Source organism: Mandrillus leucophaeus, unplaced genomic scaffold, assembly GCF_000951045.1.
Source record: "Mandrillus leucophaeus isolate KB7577 unplaced genomic scaffold, Mleu.le_1.0 Scaffold203, whole genome shotgun sequence".
NCBI classification, from domain to species: Eukaryota; Metazoa; Chordata; class Mammalia; order Primates; family Cercopithecidae; genus Mandrillus; species Mandrillus leucophaeus.
This window is the reverse complement of record NW_012102066.1, coordinates 161,868-179,424: the sequence shown is the minus strand read 5'-3', so window position 1 is coordinate 179,424 and position 17,557 is coordinate 161,868. Positions and strand designations below refer to the sequence as shown.

The 17,557-nt window shown below is 39.8% G+C and overlaps 1 protein-coding gene across 2 annotated transcripts in view; it reads left to right on the top strand.

The window, feature by feature from the left end:
• Positions 1-17,557, top strand: part of FGD4 (FYVE, RhoGEF and PH domain containing 4) — a 263,964-nt gene that overhangs the window by 212,877 nt on the left and 33,530 nt on the right. For both annotated transcript variants that reach the window (XM_011979541.1, XM_011979542.1), the window contains exons 5-10: positions 1,555-1,644; positions 3,962-4,107; positions 4,841-4,997; positions 10,970-11,108; positions 13,784-13,842; positions 14,146-14,292. In XM_011979541.1, coding sequence (XP_011834931.1) covers positions 1,555-1,644; positions 3,962-4,107; positions 4,841-4,997; positions 10,970-11,108; positions 13,784-13,842; positions 14,146-14,292 — 738 coding nt within the window. The remainder of the gene's footprint in view (positions 1-1,554; positions 1,645-3,961; positions 4,108-4,840; positions 4,998-10,969; positions 11,109-13,783; positions 13,843-14,145; positions 14,293-17,557) is intronic.

The window sequence follows — 17,557 nt, the reverse complement described above, 5'->3', positions numbered from 1 at the left end:
AAAAAAAAAGAGAGAAGTACATGGAAGGATATAACTTTGTTATATATTTTTCTTAGAGCAGAAATCTTAGCATATACATTAGAAAGATTTCCACAAAACAATTGATAAAATACAAAAATAATAACATTCAGAGACAATGGCTTAATTATTTGGAAATACTGTTTCTTTTTAGTATTTATAAGGATTAATTCATTCTTGACAATGCTTTATAAATGTAGAACAAAGAAAAGTTTTAGAAAGATTTCTCATACAGCAATATACAAGGTAAGAACCACAAAATATTGGAATCTGACGATTTGATAGCTATTGATTGGGCTGGGCTTGAGAAGAGATGAGCAAAACAGGGTGGCAGTGTTGACAGCTTAAAGGATGAATGCTAAATTTAGACATAGTATCATAAGTAGGACTTGGTAGCAGTTAGGATGCCATAGTAGAGAACAAAGTTTAATTCAAGATTCCAAAGCCAGGTAACTGTACCATTACCAGGAGGAGAAAATTAGGAGTTAGTAGTAGGGTAGAGGTTTCTCAGAAAAGATGAATTTGGGCTTGTGTTGTCAGCATGTCAAAGTAGTAATAAATGTCCAGCGATAGTTAGGTATGTGATTGCTACTCATTCATTCATTTGTTCAGCAATATTGTATTGAATACCAATGTTTTTATTGAAGCATTGTAGTAGGCACAGGAGATACAGCAGCTAGCAAGAAAAAAATGTTTCTGTCATCATGAAACTGGCAGGGTTATATAAATATATTTAAGGGTTAAATAAATACATACTGAAGAAATAAAGTGGGATTTAATGGAAAATAATATGGGCAGACAGGTGAGGGGGAGCGTAAATGAAACATGATTAACAATGAGTTGATACTTGTTGAATCTTGATGGGCATGTGGGAGTTCACTTTACTATTTTCTGTATTATTTGATTGAAGTTTTTCTTTCTATTTTTTTTGAGATAGGGTCTTGCTCTGTCGCCCAGGCTAGAGTGCAGTGGCACAGTCATGGCTTACATGGCCTCAATCTCCTCCCATCTCCACCTCCCAAGTAGCTGGGACTATAGACATGCGCTGCCACGCCTGTGCTCAAGTGATCCTCCCTCCTCTACCTCCCAGTGTGTTGGAATTATAGGCATGCGCCACTGCGGCTGGCCTAATAAAATATTTTTTAAAAAATAAAAACTTAATGAATGTATAGAGCTGATAATCAGACAAGATGTCTGAGTGATAACATTTCCAAAGAGTAGCCTGAGAAAGATGGAAAAATGAAGAAAGAGTAATGCTAGAAACTGAAAAATATAAAAGATTTCCAGGAAAAAGGTAGATACGATAGTGGTAACTGCTGCAGAGGTCAAAGGAGAAACTATAGTTTAAATCCAACTGCTTACTAATTTCTAGTTTTGTTCGTTTCTGATTTGACATCTCTTGATGGCTGAAAGAACTGAGTAACTGAAAAGCTTGAGAAAACTGTTTCGATCAAATCATTTGAAGAGGTGTTTTTTACTTTAGAAATATTGTCCAAGGTATCTTTCCTAATGTGTGAATATCTGTTCAATTTTTAGGAGACTAATGAGCAAAAACTTCACAAAATAGCCAATGAACTTTTGCTTACCGAAAGAGCTTATGTCAACCGACTTGACCTCTTAGATCAGGTAAGATTTTCTTTCGCAGAATTATTTGATATTTTGGCATTGTACATCATTTTAGCCTAGTAATGAAAGTATTGTAGAAACTGCATGAAGGAAGGGCCTGTTTTTGACTAGTGAAAAGTACTTGCTCAAGGAAATCTCTAGCACTTTCAGCTTGGTCAAGTATGGGCATTTTCTAATTTGTAAACAGTAGAGGTTTCTCTCTGTGTGAATCACAAAATGTGTTTATCAAGTGTCCTGTAAACTTAACACTAGTCTGTTTCTTGACCTTTCATTGTCATCCTAAGAACCATGTTACCATTATAATCTAAGTAACATATTGATGATTCTAATGCTAAGAATCATTGATTCTGTTTGCCTCATTTGCTATCTAGCATTATGCGAGTGATCTGAGCTGGTGTAGTCATAGGGCCAGAAGGGATTTTGAAAGTTCACTTGTTCAACATTGTGTGAAACAATTAATATAGTAGCTGGCATAAAGTTGCCCAGCTGATACTGGTTTAATGTGTGAATCTACTTTATCGTGTTTTGTACTTTCATCATGGAACCTTGAGTATCATTTCAAATATACACTTGGAAAGTCTAAGAACATATTATAAGAATAACTTTTGAAAACTAAGGCATCTTTTTTTGTGTTTTGGTTTTTTTGAGACGGAGTCTGGCCCTGTCGCCCAGGCTGTAGCGCAATGGCACGATCTTGGCTCACTGCAACCTCCGCCTCCCGGGTTCAAGCGATTCCCCTGCCTCAGCCCCCCGAGTAGCTGGAATTACAGGCATGCACCACCAGGCCCAGCTAATTTTTTGTATCTTTAGTAGAGATGGGGTTTCACCATTTTGGCCAGGCTGGTCTTAAACTCCTGACCTTGTGATCCTCCCACCTCGGCCTCTCAAAGTGCTGGGATTACAGGCGTGAGCCACCACCCCCGGCCACTGAGGCATCTTAATCCTGTATCAGCAATAAATAGGACAAATGGTTGATTGACCATACAGACTCCTTGTTAGAAGGGAAAGCTGCCATGTTAGAGTGTTACTTGTAAGAATTGTCCCACTTCTGCTGCTGGAAACTGGAATTTCATGGAAACAGGCAATCCTGTGCGTACCTCCTTATCATTAGTTTCAGAAGTGAACTGCTTGCCTGCTAGGGTGAGCCGTGGGAAGCCATTTTAAGGCTTATGCTCTTTGAAAGAATGAGTTTATGGGTCACATATTCATTTTTAAAGGAATTTCATCATAAGCCAAAATCAAATAATGTGAAGTTTGTACTTTTGAAACAACTCTCTTCCTTATGGGAATTACAGACCTGAAATTTTAGATATTCCCATAGTGGACGTATTTCTCTTCTCTTATCAAGTTATGTGGTTTTTTAAAGCCAAATAACTCATTAGCCACTGTTGCTGACCTTTTAGAATTCTAGAGTCCTAATTACTACAGTAACCTAACTATTGGAGCCTCTAAGGACATAATTTTTTGTTCTTTTTGCCTCTCAAGAAAATACAGTGGAGGTGAATTTAGAAAATTAACAACCATCTGGATATTATGAAGGAATAGACCTCCTTCTGCCTACATGTAACAGAGTGGCAATTAAGAGGTATAGTAACCTTAGTGAAGCATAGCTAAGACTGAAGGTTTGGGGTTTTTTTTGTTGTTTTTTTTGTCTTCAACGTACGTGTTACTATGTGTAGGAAGAGACTTCTCCCCCTGCGTATCAGTGTTTTATGTTACTGTGCATTATTATTTACTAAAAAGCAAGTAAATATCTGAGAATTGAAATATCCCTTTGTCCATTCATTGGCCAGATATTATGCACTTGTTCTGTTGTGGGAACTAAATCATGATGTTCCCCTTTCCCAAGGAGCATACAGTTTTAACAGGAAAAATGAGACTTACATCAGCAAACTACAATAAAGGGAAATATGTAAGAAGTGAATAAGTCTTTCAAAACATAAAGAGAAGTGAAAAATACCACAATTATTGTGTGTACATAAAGTGTTTTCACATTTCTTAACTCTGGCTTATGGATAGGAAGGGTAAATTCTATTAACCTCAATTGGAAATTTTCTGGCACAGAAAAGGTGAATTATTCACCATAATATTCCTATGGATAGGAGCATAGCCTAGATTAGAATCAAAACTTCCTGATTCTTATTCCTGATTCTTCTAAATCAAAGCATATACTCCTAAATTTCAAAGGATTTTCTTGAACCATAAACTTTTCCAATTGCTCAATAAAAAGTTACTAAGAGCCCACTATGTGCCTAGCACAGTGCTAGGTGGTTAACCAGTAAATGTGAAGTAATGCTTACATTATTCTTTTATTCAGGTATTTTATTGCAAACTGTTGGAAGAAGCAAACCGAGGCTCGTTTCCAGCAGAGATGGTGAATAAAATCTTTTCTAATATTTCATCAATAAATGCCTTCCATAGTAAATTCCTCTTGCCAGAGCTGGAGAAACGAATGCAAGAATGGTAAGAGGAGTAGATAGAAAATGATATGTTTAAGGCAGTCATATAAGATGCTGTATTTTTCAGCTTTTAAATTGAAATAGAAATGCCACACACAACTGTAACTAGACATTTATGCTAAATTTTTACATTGAAGACTACTGATAGAAGTTGTGGTACAAAGGACTTCATGTCTGCTCTCCAAACTATCATTTGGCTAGTGAAGACAAGATATCGGGTCATGTGGAGCTTCAAGAATTCCAGAACATCTCTCTTTGCTATGACATTCCTATAGTCCCTTTAAAAAGGTGCTGCATTGTTCTCTACCAGCCTCATAGTACGGTGAATGAGATGAAGCACAGAGTGTATGTAGAATGTGATGACTTCCTCTCTAGTCCTGTCAGTTCACTCATTCTGTAAAAAATCTTAATGTGCCAGGCGTGGTAGCTCATGCCTGTAATCCCAGCACTTTAGGAGGCCAAGGCAGGCGAATCACTTAAGCCCAGGAGTTCAAGACCAGCCTGGGCAACATGGTGAAACTCTGTCTCTACAAAAAATACAAAAAACTAGCCAGGCGTGGTGGCGCGTGCCTGTAGTCCCAGCTACTGAGGGGGCTGAAGCTGGAGGATTGATTGAACCTGGGAAGTCGAGGTCGCACTGAGCTGTGATCATGCCACTGCACTACATGACAGAAAGAGACCCTGTTTCAAAAAAAAAAATTTTTTTTTAATGACTTGTTTTTCTGTATTTGATACAGGGAAACTACTCCTAGAATTGGAGACATCCTTCAGAAATTGGCACCATTCCTTAAGATGTATGGAGAATATGTGAAAGGATTTGATAACGCAATGGAATTGGTTAAAAACATGACAGAACGTATTCCCCAGTTCAAATCAGTGGTTGAAGAAATTCAGGTAATAGGACTGTTTCGTTCAAAGCTATAAATTACTATTGCCATACAAATTATGCAGTCTTCTAGATCTAAAACTGAGATCTAGAGATCTGAGACACCTAGCCAAAATTCATACTACGCCGAATTATGCAAGATCATCTCTGCAGAGCTGAAATAGACATCAGTCACATGCTGCATACTAAGCAATAACTTCTCCATTTGCTTTTGAGACCAGCAGAGGATGATTTTTATTAGGGTCTACATAAATTTACAAAATGAGTTCACATTCAGGTCTGTGCCTCTCTTGCATTATTTCAGAGGTTGAGTTGTTGGAAGGAATATAAAGAATGACTGCTGTAAACCTTGAGATTTGGGAAACTAATCATTCTTTTTTTGTCACTTGATATCTGTATCCTCATTTTCTTCTGTGTCACCAAACCTGAATAACACACTTTAATAATACCGTAATAATTTCCACTTGATTGTCTAGCCGAAATTGTTAATATCATATTCTTTGATACAGTTGATATTGAAGAGGCATATTTTAGATCATCTAAGATTCTTGGCGTGGGACTTCTTTTGCTCCTTGACTGTCTTATTTTGTGTCATAGGAATTTTTTTAATTGTACCATTTTAATTCCTCTAATTGTCAATGATTTTTTGAGTTATTTTCCAGTGGTTGCTTTTAGGATTATAGTATGCATCTTAATTTTTCACAATGTACTTCAGATTATACTCACCTTAATTCTTGTAAAATGTAGACACTTAGTTCCAATATAACTCTGTTCCCTCCTGTATGCTCTGTACTGTTAGTGTCCTGTATATTACATTTTTTGTATGTTGTGAGTCTATAATACAGTGCTACAATTGTTATGGAAGGATATGAGAAAAAATGTATCTATAAGTCTATTTTATACTAACTTTTATATTTGCCCTTTCTAGAGTAACTTTCTTTCAGCATACATGATTGTTGTTTCTTATAAAGTAGGCCAGCTAGCAATGAATTCTGTCAGTCTTTTTGTCTGGGACTACACTTATTTTTTCTTGACTACTGAATGAATGAAGAATGAAGTGCTAGATTCAGAATTCCTAGTATATAGGTTTTTCCTTTTTTATTTTCTATTTTGCTTCTATAATTTGTGTGTGTTTGTTTGTTTTGAGACGGAGTCTCGCTGCTCTGTTGCCCAGGCGTGAGTGCAGTGGCACGATCTAGGCTCACTGCAAGCTCCGCCTCCCGGGTTTACTTACGCCATTCTCCTGCCTCAGCCTGTAGCTGGGGCTACAGGCGCCTGCCACAACACCCAGCTAATTTTTTGTATTTTTAGTAGAGACGGGGTTTCACCGTGTTAGCCAGGATGATCTCGATCTCCTGACCTCATGATTCGCCCACCTCAGCCTCCCAAAGTGCTAGGATTACAGGGGTGAGCCACCACGCCCAGTCTTTGTTTCTATAATTATTATTATTATTATTATTATTGTTATTTTAGAGATAAGGTCTTGCTCTTGTCACCCAGGCTAGAGTGCAGTGGCCCAATCACAGCTCACTGCAGCCTTCAACACCTGGGCTCAAGCAATCTTTCCACCTCAGCCTCTCAGGTAGCTGGGACTACAGGCATGCACCACCACCCTGGCTAAATTTTAGATTTTTTTGTAGAGACAAGGTCTGGCTCTGTTGCCTAGGCTGGTCTTAAACACCTAGACTCAGCATCCCAGAGTGCTGGGATTACAAGCATGAGCCACTACACTCAACCAGTATATGGGGTCCCCGCCAGCACTTTGAATATGTCGTTCTCCTGCTTTCCATCCTCTGTGGTTTGAGATGAGAAGCCAGCCATTGATTGTATTGATATTCCCATGTATGTGATGAGTCACTTTTCTCTTGCTGCTTTCAAGATTTTCTCTGTGTTTTGGCTTTCAACAGTTTAAATATGATGTGTCTGGGTGTGGACCTTTTTGTATTTGTCCTAGTTAGGGTTGGTTGAACTTTTTGCATTTGTGGATTGATTTTTTTTTTAAATCATTTTCAGAAGTTTTCAGCCATTATTTCTTCAAATATTTTCTGTCCTTTTCACGTTCTCTTTTTTTTTAATCTTTTTACTCCCATTACACAAATTTTATGGGTTCCTTTTGTTTGTTTTGGATATGGTGTCTTGCTATGTTGCCTAGGCTGGCTTCAAACTCCTGGGTTCAAGTGATCCTCCCAATCTCTCTTCTATTATTCAGATAGTATAATTTCTACTAGTCTTTCTTCAAGTTCCCTGATTCTTCTGTCATCTCAAATCTGCTGTTGAGCCTATGGTGAATTTTTCTTTTCAATTATTATATTTTTTCACATCCACAACCACAACTTCTGGCTAGTAGAGTTATTGGCTCTCACCCCTCGCTCACCTCAGGGATCTTCACTTCTACTGATGTTGTTGGGTGTGTGTGTTCCCCACCATTCCAAATTGAATGAGCCCTTTTCAGCCTCAGCAGAGGAGCCGCCAGTCCTCACAGCCCATGCCACCCTGACGCCCCCTTCCTAGTGACTGAGCTGGGAGAGGGACAGGAGCAGCTGCAGGCTAGCATGCCACAGATTCTCACCGTTCTTACCCAAAGTTCAACAATTTTTAAAGCGTAAACAGATTTCAGATTGTTGCATGCCTTTTAATCAATTTCTAAAATGTCAATTTTATCTAGCTTTATAGCTGCTTTAATTTTTTTTTTTTTTAATTTTTGAAAATAGAATCTCACTCTGTCACCCCAGGCTGGAGTGCAGTGGTATGATCTCGGCTCACTGCAACCTCTGCCTCCTGGGTTCAAGCGATTCTTGTGCCTCAGCTTCCTGAGTAGCTGGGATTACAGGTGTGTGCCACTACACCTGGCTAATTTTTGTACTTTTAGTAGAGATGGGGTTTTGCCATGTTGGCCAGGCTAGTCTCAAACTCCTGGCCTCAAATGATCCCCCAACCTCGGCTTTCCAAAGTGCTGAGATTACAGGCATGAGCCACTGCACCTGGCCTATAAGCTGCTTTTAACAGGGAAGATTTGCCAGTCTCTTCATTCAGCTGTAGCCAAAAAGCCTGCCTCATCCTCTTCACTCCTTTTTTTTTTTTTTAACCTTCTTTTCTTTTGTAATTAAACACTCACCTACCTTACTGGGCTCCTTTGATTTTTACTAGCTTCTTTTGCTAATTCTGAAACGTGGGCAGAGCATAAAGTTTGCCTTCTACAATCTTTCTTTTCATGCTTTTCAGTGATATCTTATTCCCACATGCCTTTAACTATCTTGCCAGACAGGTTCCTCTAGGGTTGCTGTTTCTAGTCTAGTTCTCTACTCCCAAACTCCAGGTACAAATAGCTGAGCATGTGAACATCTTGTCATCCAAACAAAGTCAACATTTTTTCCTATTTTTAGCTCCCAAGTATTTTTCTATCTGACTTTTTAGGCCTTGTGTAGAGTAGATAATTATTCTGATATGTATTGGATTTATTAGGTGACACCATTATCCTGTCATTGACCAGAGCTTGACAACTTAGCTTTATCTTTGATTTGTTACATGTCTTCATTCTCTGTATGTGTTCATTTGCCTGTGAAATAATGTATTCCAATTGCTTAGCATAGTGCTTGTTGCATGGTAAGTGCTCACTAAATGATAGTGGTGATGGTAGTGATAGTGGTAGTTATTGTCTTATCATCCTCTGAATTCTGTCTCTACAATGTCTGTCTTCTCCATATTATGACCAAACGACATGGCTTATGAAAAGAGTGGTAGATTGGGAATCAACTAACCTAGTTTAGAATTCTAAGTCTGCCACTTACAGTCACTTGACCTTAGAAAGCCACAGTTTCTTCATATAAAATATTTAGGATCAGTAATACTTTCCTTGATGTACATAATAGATTTTGGGAAAATCAAATGACATATTTAAATTTATATAATTAATATCTTAAACTTTATTAAGGAAAGCTATTATTCTCTCAACTTCTATGCCAATTTCAGGCCCTTATTATTTTCTTCCTGGTCTGTCATAACAACTTCCAAACTAGTTTCCCCCGTCCCCCTAAAGCTACGCTGTAGTAGATTAATCTAATAGAGCTCAGATCTAATGATACAACTGTCATGCACAAAAATCTACATTAGATGAAACAAATCTAAACTCACCTTGACATCATTACCTCATATTACCTTCACTTTACATCTTCTATTTCCCTCTACTTATCTTTTTTGCCAAGAAAACCTCTCTGTCCCTTTCACTGAACATACTTCACGCTTCATTACCGTGGGCCTGTTCTCTCCTGGACTTGCTCCCTGGTCTGTCTTTTTCTCCAAAACCTGCACTCATCAGAGGTTGCATTAAATGTTCCCTTCTCTGTGAAGCCTTTAGTTACTTGTTTGCTTCAAATGCAAACACTATGTCTTAAGATAGCTTTGATGCCTTGCAGTGTCCTGATCGTGGTGTGAGTTCAGTATATATTTTAATGGGATTTCTGCTTTGTTTAACAGGAACAAGAACATTTCTTATTTTTTCCTCTCTTTTGTTAACAGCTTCTTGGAAGCAAGTGATACAGACTTAATTTTGCCCTAAGAAATGGTGTTCTATTTACAGAAATTGGTTTCTAATGAAAAAGAATGCTTTGAACTGATGAAAAATTAAAATTTTCTGACAGATAAGATGCCCAGATCTTGTTATTCTTCTTTGTGGAGTCTTTTTTAAGTTCAAAGGCAATGACATTTATCATAGCCTTATTATGAAATAGTTTCTGCTGAGTCCAAAGTCATTTAATACAGTTGTTCTTAGCAAACCTCATTAAACAGGCACATCTTTTGAAACATCTCTATAGAATGATTTAATGATGTGACTTCACAAACCCTTGTAGTGACTAATTGAAGTGGTTGTCAGCAATCTGGAATTTTCTTGCTTAAAATTCTGCTTGATTTTTTCCCCCTTTCTGTTCTTACACCAGATTGGTAGTTCTCAACTTCAGTGTTATAGAAATATCAGGTGTTTTTAAATGCATATTCTGTAGCTGGGAATGGTGGCACATGCCTATAGCTACTTGGAAGGCTGAGGTGGGAGGACCACTTGGGCCCAGGAGGCAGAGGTTGCAGTGAGATCACACCACTGTGTGCCTGGGCAACAGAGTGAGACTCCATCTCAAAAAAAGAAGAAAAAAATGCGTATTCTCCATCTCCTTCCCCAAAGATTGTGATGTTATAGATGGAAGTGGGGTTCAGAAGTCTGCTTTTTTTTTTTTAATTTTTAAAATTTTTTTAATTTTTATTTATTTATTTATTTTTTGAGACGGAGTCTTGCTCTGTTGCCCAGGCTGGAGTGCAGTGGCCAGATCTCAGCTCACTGCAAGCTCCACCTCCTGGGTTTACGCCATTCTCCTGTCTCAGCCTCCCGAGTAACTGGGACTACAGGCACCTGCCACCTCGCCCGGCTAGTTTTTTGTATTTTTTAGTAGAGACAGGGTTTCATCGTGTTAGCCAGGATGGTCTCGATCTGCTGACCTCGTGATCCACCCGTTACCGCCTCCCAAAGTGCTGGGATTACAGGCTTGAGCCACCACGCCTGGCCATTTTTTTTTATTTTTTTGAGATGGAGTCTCACTCTTCACCCAAGCTAAGTGACATGATCTTGGCTCACTGAAACTTCCACCTCCTGGGTTCAAGCAATTCTCCTGCCTCAGCCTCCGCATAGCTGGGACTACAGGTGTGTGCCACCATGCCTGGCTAATTTTTGTATTTTTAGTAGAGGCGGGGTTTTGCCATGTTGGCCAGGCTGGTCTCAAACTCTCACCTCAGGTGATCTACCCATCTCAGCCTCCCAAAGTGCTGGGATTACAGGTGTGAGACACTGCGCCCGGCTAGAAATCTGCATTTCATGCAGGTGATGGACAACTTTGTCAAAAAATATTGTCCTTGACGAAAGTTCTGTTTTACAGTGAGTTTTTAGACTTGCTAACCTAATTTTTAAATGTTTCTTAGAAAACCTTTCTCATTACAGAAACAGAAAATCTGTGGGAGCTTAACTTTGCAGCATCACATGCTAGAACCTGTTCAGCGGATTCCCCGGTATGAGATGCTCCTTAAGGACTATCTAAGGAAATTGCCTCCGGATTCCCTGGACTGGAATGATGCTAAAAGTAAATGCTTTTTTTGTTTTCTCTCTATTATGGAATAATCAAGTGGCCAAGCAGCCTTATGGTTTCAAAGGGAAATATATCTCACAGCTACTTTAGTCAAATGTTGCTGTTAGAAGATAATTTCACTGGAAATTGTTATCATCACCTCAGTTAGGCAAGTCACTTTTGAGCCAAAATGACAAGTTTAGAGCCGTGCAAATCACATTTATTTTTCTGGTTTCATGTTAGTCACTGGCTCTGAAATATAAAATTATAGACTTAAAGACATCTAGAATAGCAATACACAATTTCCTTGTCAGAGGAAGAATACAACCATTCAGAATTACAAGTGCTGCTGTTTAATTAGATAGGTTGGTACATACCAAGAAGGCTAAGGTGACATTCACTATGTAAAAATAACCTAAGCAGAGTTGGTTCCACCTGCCCTAACATGCCTACCATAACAGGAAATGGTGCTTTTTATTGTCCAGTAACATTTTCTCCAAGAAAACTTTATTTCAATTCTGTTAGATGTCTTATTTTTTCATTAGATTATAATGAAAGGGTTTTTTTTAAAGGCTTATAAGTTTCAATAATACTTTACCTTTTTCTGTACTTTTGTGAATCAACTGTAAAGACATGAATGAAAATTTAAGAAATAACAGTGGCTTGATATTCAACAAGCAGTAATGGTACTTGTGTACAACCTTAAAACATTGCTACCTTCCCTTGTAATTTCTTGTTTTCTGTCATAAGTGAACCTTGATGAGAGATGAAGTACATAAAACATTTTTTGTCTTGGATCTTTAACCTTTTCTTTATTATTATTATTATTATTATTATTATTATTTTGAGACAGAGTCTCACTCTGTTGCCCAGGCTAGAGTGCAGTGGCACGATCTTGGCTCACTGTAACCTCCACCTCCCGAGTTCAAGCCATTCAGCTAATTGTTGTAATTTTAATAGAGACGGGTTTTCACCATGTTGGCCAGGCTGGTCTTAAACTCCTGACTTCAGATGATCCACCTACCTCGGCCTCCCAAAGTGCTGGGATTACAGGCGTGAGCCACTGCTCCTGGCCCTGATCCTTAGTCTTTTCTAGAACACAGGCTGTCTCAGATGTGTTTCTCCCACCATTTGAGTGACTGATCACAGAAACTTCTCTTCTCCATTCGCCCCTTCCATAGTGTAGAATGAACTCGACTTGCCATCTCCTCAAACCAACTACTTCCTGGGAACTCTGCCCTATCTCCACTTCCATCCATCTTGCCTGACTGCTTGATTTGAGTGGCAGATCTAGTGGTGGGGGTGGGGGTGGAAACACCACTGCTCTTCCTCGAACTCATCTCTAGAGCAGTGGCTTTATCCCGTCTTATTTTGTCTTTCTGTATCCTGGATCCTGTATCAAGTGCACAGCATGGCCCACATCAGAATAGTTCTTTAAAATGTAAATTAAAATTCAGTGTCTTCTATACTCAGACTTTGGTATCCCCTTAGATGCCCATGTCAAAAATGAAAAAGTTGGTGACATGGTATGGCATTTTATTCCTTTTCGTTTGTTTTTCATTGCTACTTACACTAAAATTCTAAAGAGATCACAGAAGAAGGGCTTTTGGTGGCCTAAAAGTAGAAGCAAAAGCAGCAAAAGTGCATTCTGTCCAGCAGTGCACAGAAGACAAAAAATGTAGTTGAAAAGTCTCAGGGTTGTTGTGGTAACAGAATTAGGCAGGCCAGTATTCACAAAACAAAAAAGAAAGGAAGAAAACGGGACATGATTTAGATTGAGAGGTTTTCCCTGGGGTCAGTCCCGCAAGAGGTCTCAGCATCCACAGCACTTCATCAGCAGCCCCTGGAGCTCCTATGATGTCCACACCAAAGAGTTCCCATTCCCAGCTGCCACAGCAACAAAACCCTCCAACACTGGCCTCAGAAGATTCCCTTTCACCCGACCCAGGCTAGAATTGTGAATGTATTTTCCCAGAGAAAGTAGGCTATGCTTAGTGGTTAATTTGCTCATACAACTAGTAAAATACTTACTGCTCCTGAAATATTTTAGAACTTTTGAGTCAGAAACCTGGGTTTAAATCTGGCCCTCCAATAGCATAGCTGTGTGACCTCAGCCAAGTTGTGTTACTTCCCCATTTCATTCATCTGCCAAATGAAGCTAAAATACTTAATGGTTTAAGGCTGTGTAAGAATTGATACTGTAAGTACCTGGCAAAGTACCTAGTATGGAGTTAGTGTACGCTGTAAGTTTCAAAGTCTTTGAATATAGAAGAAACTGAATTTTTGTTTACATTTTGGAGAACTATTCTGATTTGGGCAATTCTGTGCACTCAATACAGGATCCAGGATAGGGGGAGACAAAATAAGTTGGGCTGGGGCCACAGCTCAAGAGATGAACTAAGGAAAAGCAGTGATGTTTCTATCTCGGCTTATTAATTTTGATGGTTCATTAGGGATTAATTAAACCTGTGAGCCTAATCATCATGTGTGACTTTTCATAAGGAAATACGAAGTTTCAAGTAATCTGCTTACAAATGAACTTTAGAAAGTATACCGTTTATAAATGGAAAATGCCACTATTTTTGTTGTATCTTTGGTCTCAGACTTCTTAATTTAGTAAGTTATTCAGCTATATAGAAGCACAGAAAGGACAAAGCATATTTATTTACTTTTCTTTTTTTCCCATTTAGAATCACTTGAAATTATATCTACAGCAGCAAGCCATTCTAATAGTGCAATAAGAAAAATGGTAAGTGGTTTTCAGAGGAGACGGGAGCCTTCTGATTAGACAATTATCAATAATACTGCCTCAATACTATGTAGATTTGGACCAAAGTGAATTGAAATAGATGAACCAAAAAGAATGTTTATGAAATGTTTAATGTTATCTGGAATAACTCTCTGAACTTGCTAATAACTGATGGAATTTATATCAAAATGTATGCTTACTCCTAATCCCTTCTGAATTTACATTTTAGTTAAGGTCACAGTATTATTAAAGCTACTAGGCTGAAACTTGCCTGTATGTGATCTTGCTGTTTTAATTTCCTAGGAGAACCTAAAGAAACTCTTAGAGATTTATGAAATGTTGGGAGAAGAAGAAGACATTGTAAACCCTTCAAATGAACTAATAAAAGAAGGACAGATCCTCAAACTAGCTGCTCGGAACACATCAGCACAAGAACGCTACCTTTTCTTAGTGAGTATTATAGTGTTACAAGTCATATAAGAACTATAGGCCGGGCGTGGTGGCTCACGCCTGTAATCCCAGCACTTTGGGAAGCTGAGGCGGGCGGATCATGAGGTTAGGAGATCGAGACCATCCTGGCTAACACGGTGAAACCCCGTCTCTACTAAAAATACAAAAAATTAGCCAGGCATGGTGGCGGGCGCCTGTAGTCCAGCTACTCGGAAGGCTGAGGCAGGAGAATGGTGTGAACCTGTGGTGAACAGTGGTGCCGAGATGGCACCACTGCACTCCAGCCTGGGCAACAGAGCGAGACTCCATCTCAAAAAAAAAGAACTATATATAAAAATGTGGCTGGGCACGGTGGCTCATGCTTGTAATCCCAGCACTTTGGGAGGCCGAGGCAAGTGGATCTCCTGAGGTCAGGAGTTTGAGACCAGTCTACTAAAAATACAAAAATTAGCTGAGTGTGGTGGCAGGTGCCTGTAATCCCAACTACTCAAGAGGATGAGGCAGGAGAATTGCTTGGACCTGGGAAGTGGAGGTTGTAGTGAGCTGAGATCGACAGAGCGAGACTCCATCTAAAAAAAGGAATTATATTTAAAAATAGTTGTATACAGCATGGAAAAATAGAATGTTTCCTTATTCACCAAAGCAATTATATCTATCCTGTTTTAGTCAACATTCCATTTAGGGGATATTCCATTTAGGGATTCCATTTAGGAAAATATTCTAAGTAACGTATTTTTCTGTAATTTTTCTGTATACTTGGTATGGATGGCCAGCAGTAGTGGCCCATCTGGAGCGGTGCTGCAATGATGCTGGTTGCAGCAGGAGAGGCATGGCCAGGGCAGCTACCCAGTCGCAGCTGCTGACCCAGGCATTCCTGGGAAGCCCCCTGTACCCCTGCAGGCTCAGAAATGCCTGCTCCCACTGCCTGGCCTCTCCCCGCTCCCAATGCCCATTCCAATTTTGGAGCAAATTTGGGGTCAAGCCTGGGTGCTGTTGCAAACCAGCAGGGTGTGCACACACTGGGGACAGTGCTAATATGCCAGCCCCCTGGTGTCTCAGCTTCTTCTAGACTTTGGGTGCCAATGAGCATGGGAGGGAAGCCAAGGGGGTGCTGAGGGTGGCTTGGTGTGGCCCTACATGTTCCCCAGTGCCAGCAGTGGAAGCCGCTTGCGGTATGCTTGGTCCAGCCATAGCTTTGCAGGGAGCCGGCACCCATGCTGGTGCCTGGAAATGCTCCCCTTGCTGTAGCCGGCATGCCTGGCTGTGCGCATGACCCAGAACCCGTGCTCGCTCATTCACGTACCCCTTGCTGCTCCAGGCTCGCCCTTCGCAGGTGTGGGATCTGGGCTGGTAGCACAAGCCAAGCGCAGCCTGCCAGGCCAAATGGGCAGAATGAGCCCAGCAGGCCCAAGCAGATCTCAGGCAAAGGAGCCACTGGCCACAAAGGTTTACGGCTGACAAAGCAACACCCCAAGGATCCTTTGACGGTATAATTTACTTCAGTAGCACATACTGACAACAATTTAACTTTACACATGTGGGATAGGATACTTTCGGAAATGCTCCTTTTGCTTGTTTCAGATTTTCTCTTTCATTCTCAGGTAATTGGGTACCATTTCCTGGATATTTTGTTGGTGTGTCATTTCCTGACATCAATTCTCTTCCTAATCCTCTGTAGTCACTATTTTTAATCTTTCTAGGCTAAAAATATATATAGGCCTGGTTGCAAGACTTATGTCTAAAATATCTATGGGAAAAGTACATGAGTTCTCTAGATAGTTCTTTCTCACTGCAGTCAGTCCTTGGCCCTTTCTTCACTTCCTGGAAATGACAGTCTGAGGCTTATCTCAAATATAAGAGCACTTCCTGGGGCATCCAGACCTTTTTTTTTTTTTGGACTCTGTCCACCTGACCTTTACTCTTTGTTATCCTAATGAATTTCAGTTCCTTTCTATATCTAATAAGATGATAATAAGGATCATAATAATAATATGCATTGACAAAGAATAAGCTAACATCGAATGGTAGCTTAATAAATGTTAGCTTTCATTCTGATTGTTATTAAAGAGAAACAGACACATGGGTGAAAAGGCTGCCTGGTGACTGGCATACAGTGCATTCTTACGATGTTATTCATGTCTGACTTTTCTGCTGCGAGGCAGTCATCTCACCCACCATGGCATGAGTTGTCATGGGGGCTTAGAGACTTCTGTGTCTGATTCCAGTCTCCATTGAAAGGAAAACTTAGGCACTAATTGTCATGCAGAGGGGTGTTCAGTACAAGGGGTCTTGACAAAGTTCATGGAAAATGCATATTATGAAAAAACTATGCATAGATTTCAAAGCATTTTGCAACAAAATAAACCCATAGTAACTTATTATAACATGTCCAAACAGTATCTGGTTTGAGGCACTAAGAAGGGTAAGACATCAGTTTGAGGCCAGGCACAGTTGCTCATACCTCTAATACCAGCACTTTGGGAATTCGAGACAGGAAGATGGCTTGAGCTTAGGAGTTCAAGACCAGCCTGGGCAACATACAGAGACCTCCCTGTCTCTACAAAAAATTTAAAAATTAGCTGGGATGGTAGCTTGCACCTGTAGTCGTAGCTACTTGAGAGGCTGAGGCAGGAGGATCTCTTGAGCCAAAGAGTTCCCAGGCTGCACTGAACTATGACCATGCTACCCAGCCTGGGTGACAGAGTGAGACCCTGTCTCAGAAAAATAAATAAATAAAAAATAAAGACATCAGGTTGAATCAAAGCAACATGAATTCTGTTAAAGTTGAAGCAAGAACAAACATCAAACTTACGGTGAAGCTTGGATGCAAAAAATGACAAAATCATTGATTCTTCATGAAAAGTTAATGGAGACAGTGCCACAAAGAAATCAGCAGTTTACAAATGGGTAACTGATTTTAAGAAGGGTCAAGACATTGTTGAAGATGAAACCTGCAGCAGCAGACCATCCACATCCTTTCGCTAGGAAAAAATTCATCTCGTTCCTGCCCTAATTGAAGAGGACTGACAGTGAACAGCGGAAGCAGTAGCCAATACCACAGACATCTCAGTGGGGTTCATCTTGCACAAGTCTGACCGAAAAATTAAAGTTGAGCAACTTTCCACTCAATGGGTACCAAAAATGTTGCACCCAGATCAGCTGCAGACAAGAGCAGAAGTTTTGGTGGAAATCTTAAATAAGTGGCATCAAGCTTCTAAAGCATTTCTACAACAAATTGTAACAGGAGATGAAACATGGCTTTCCC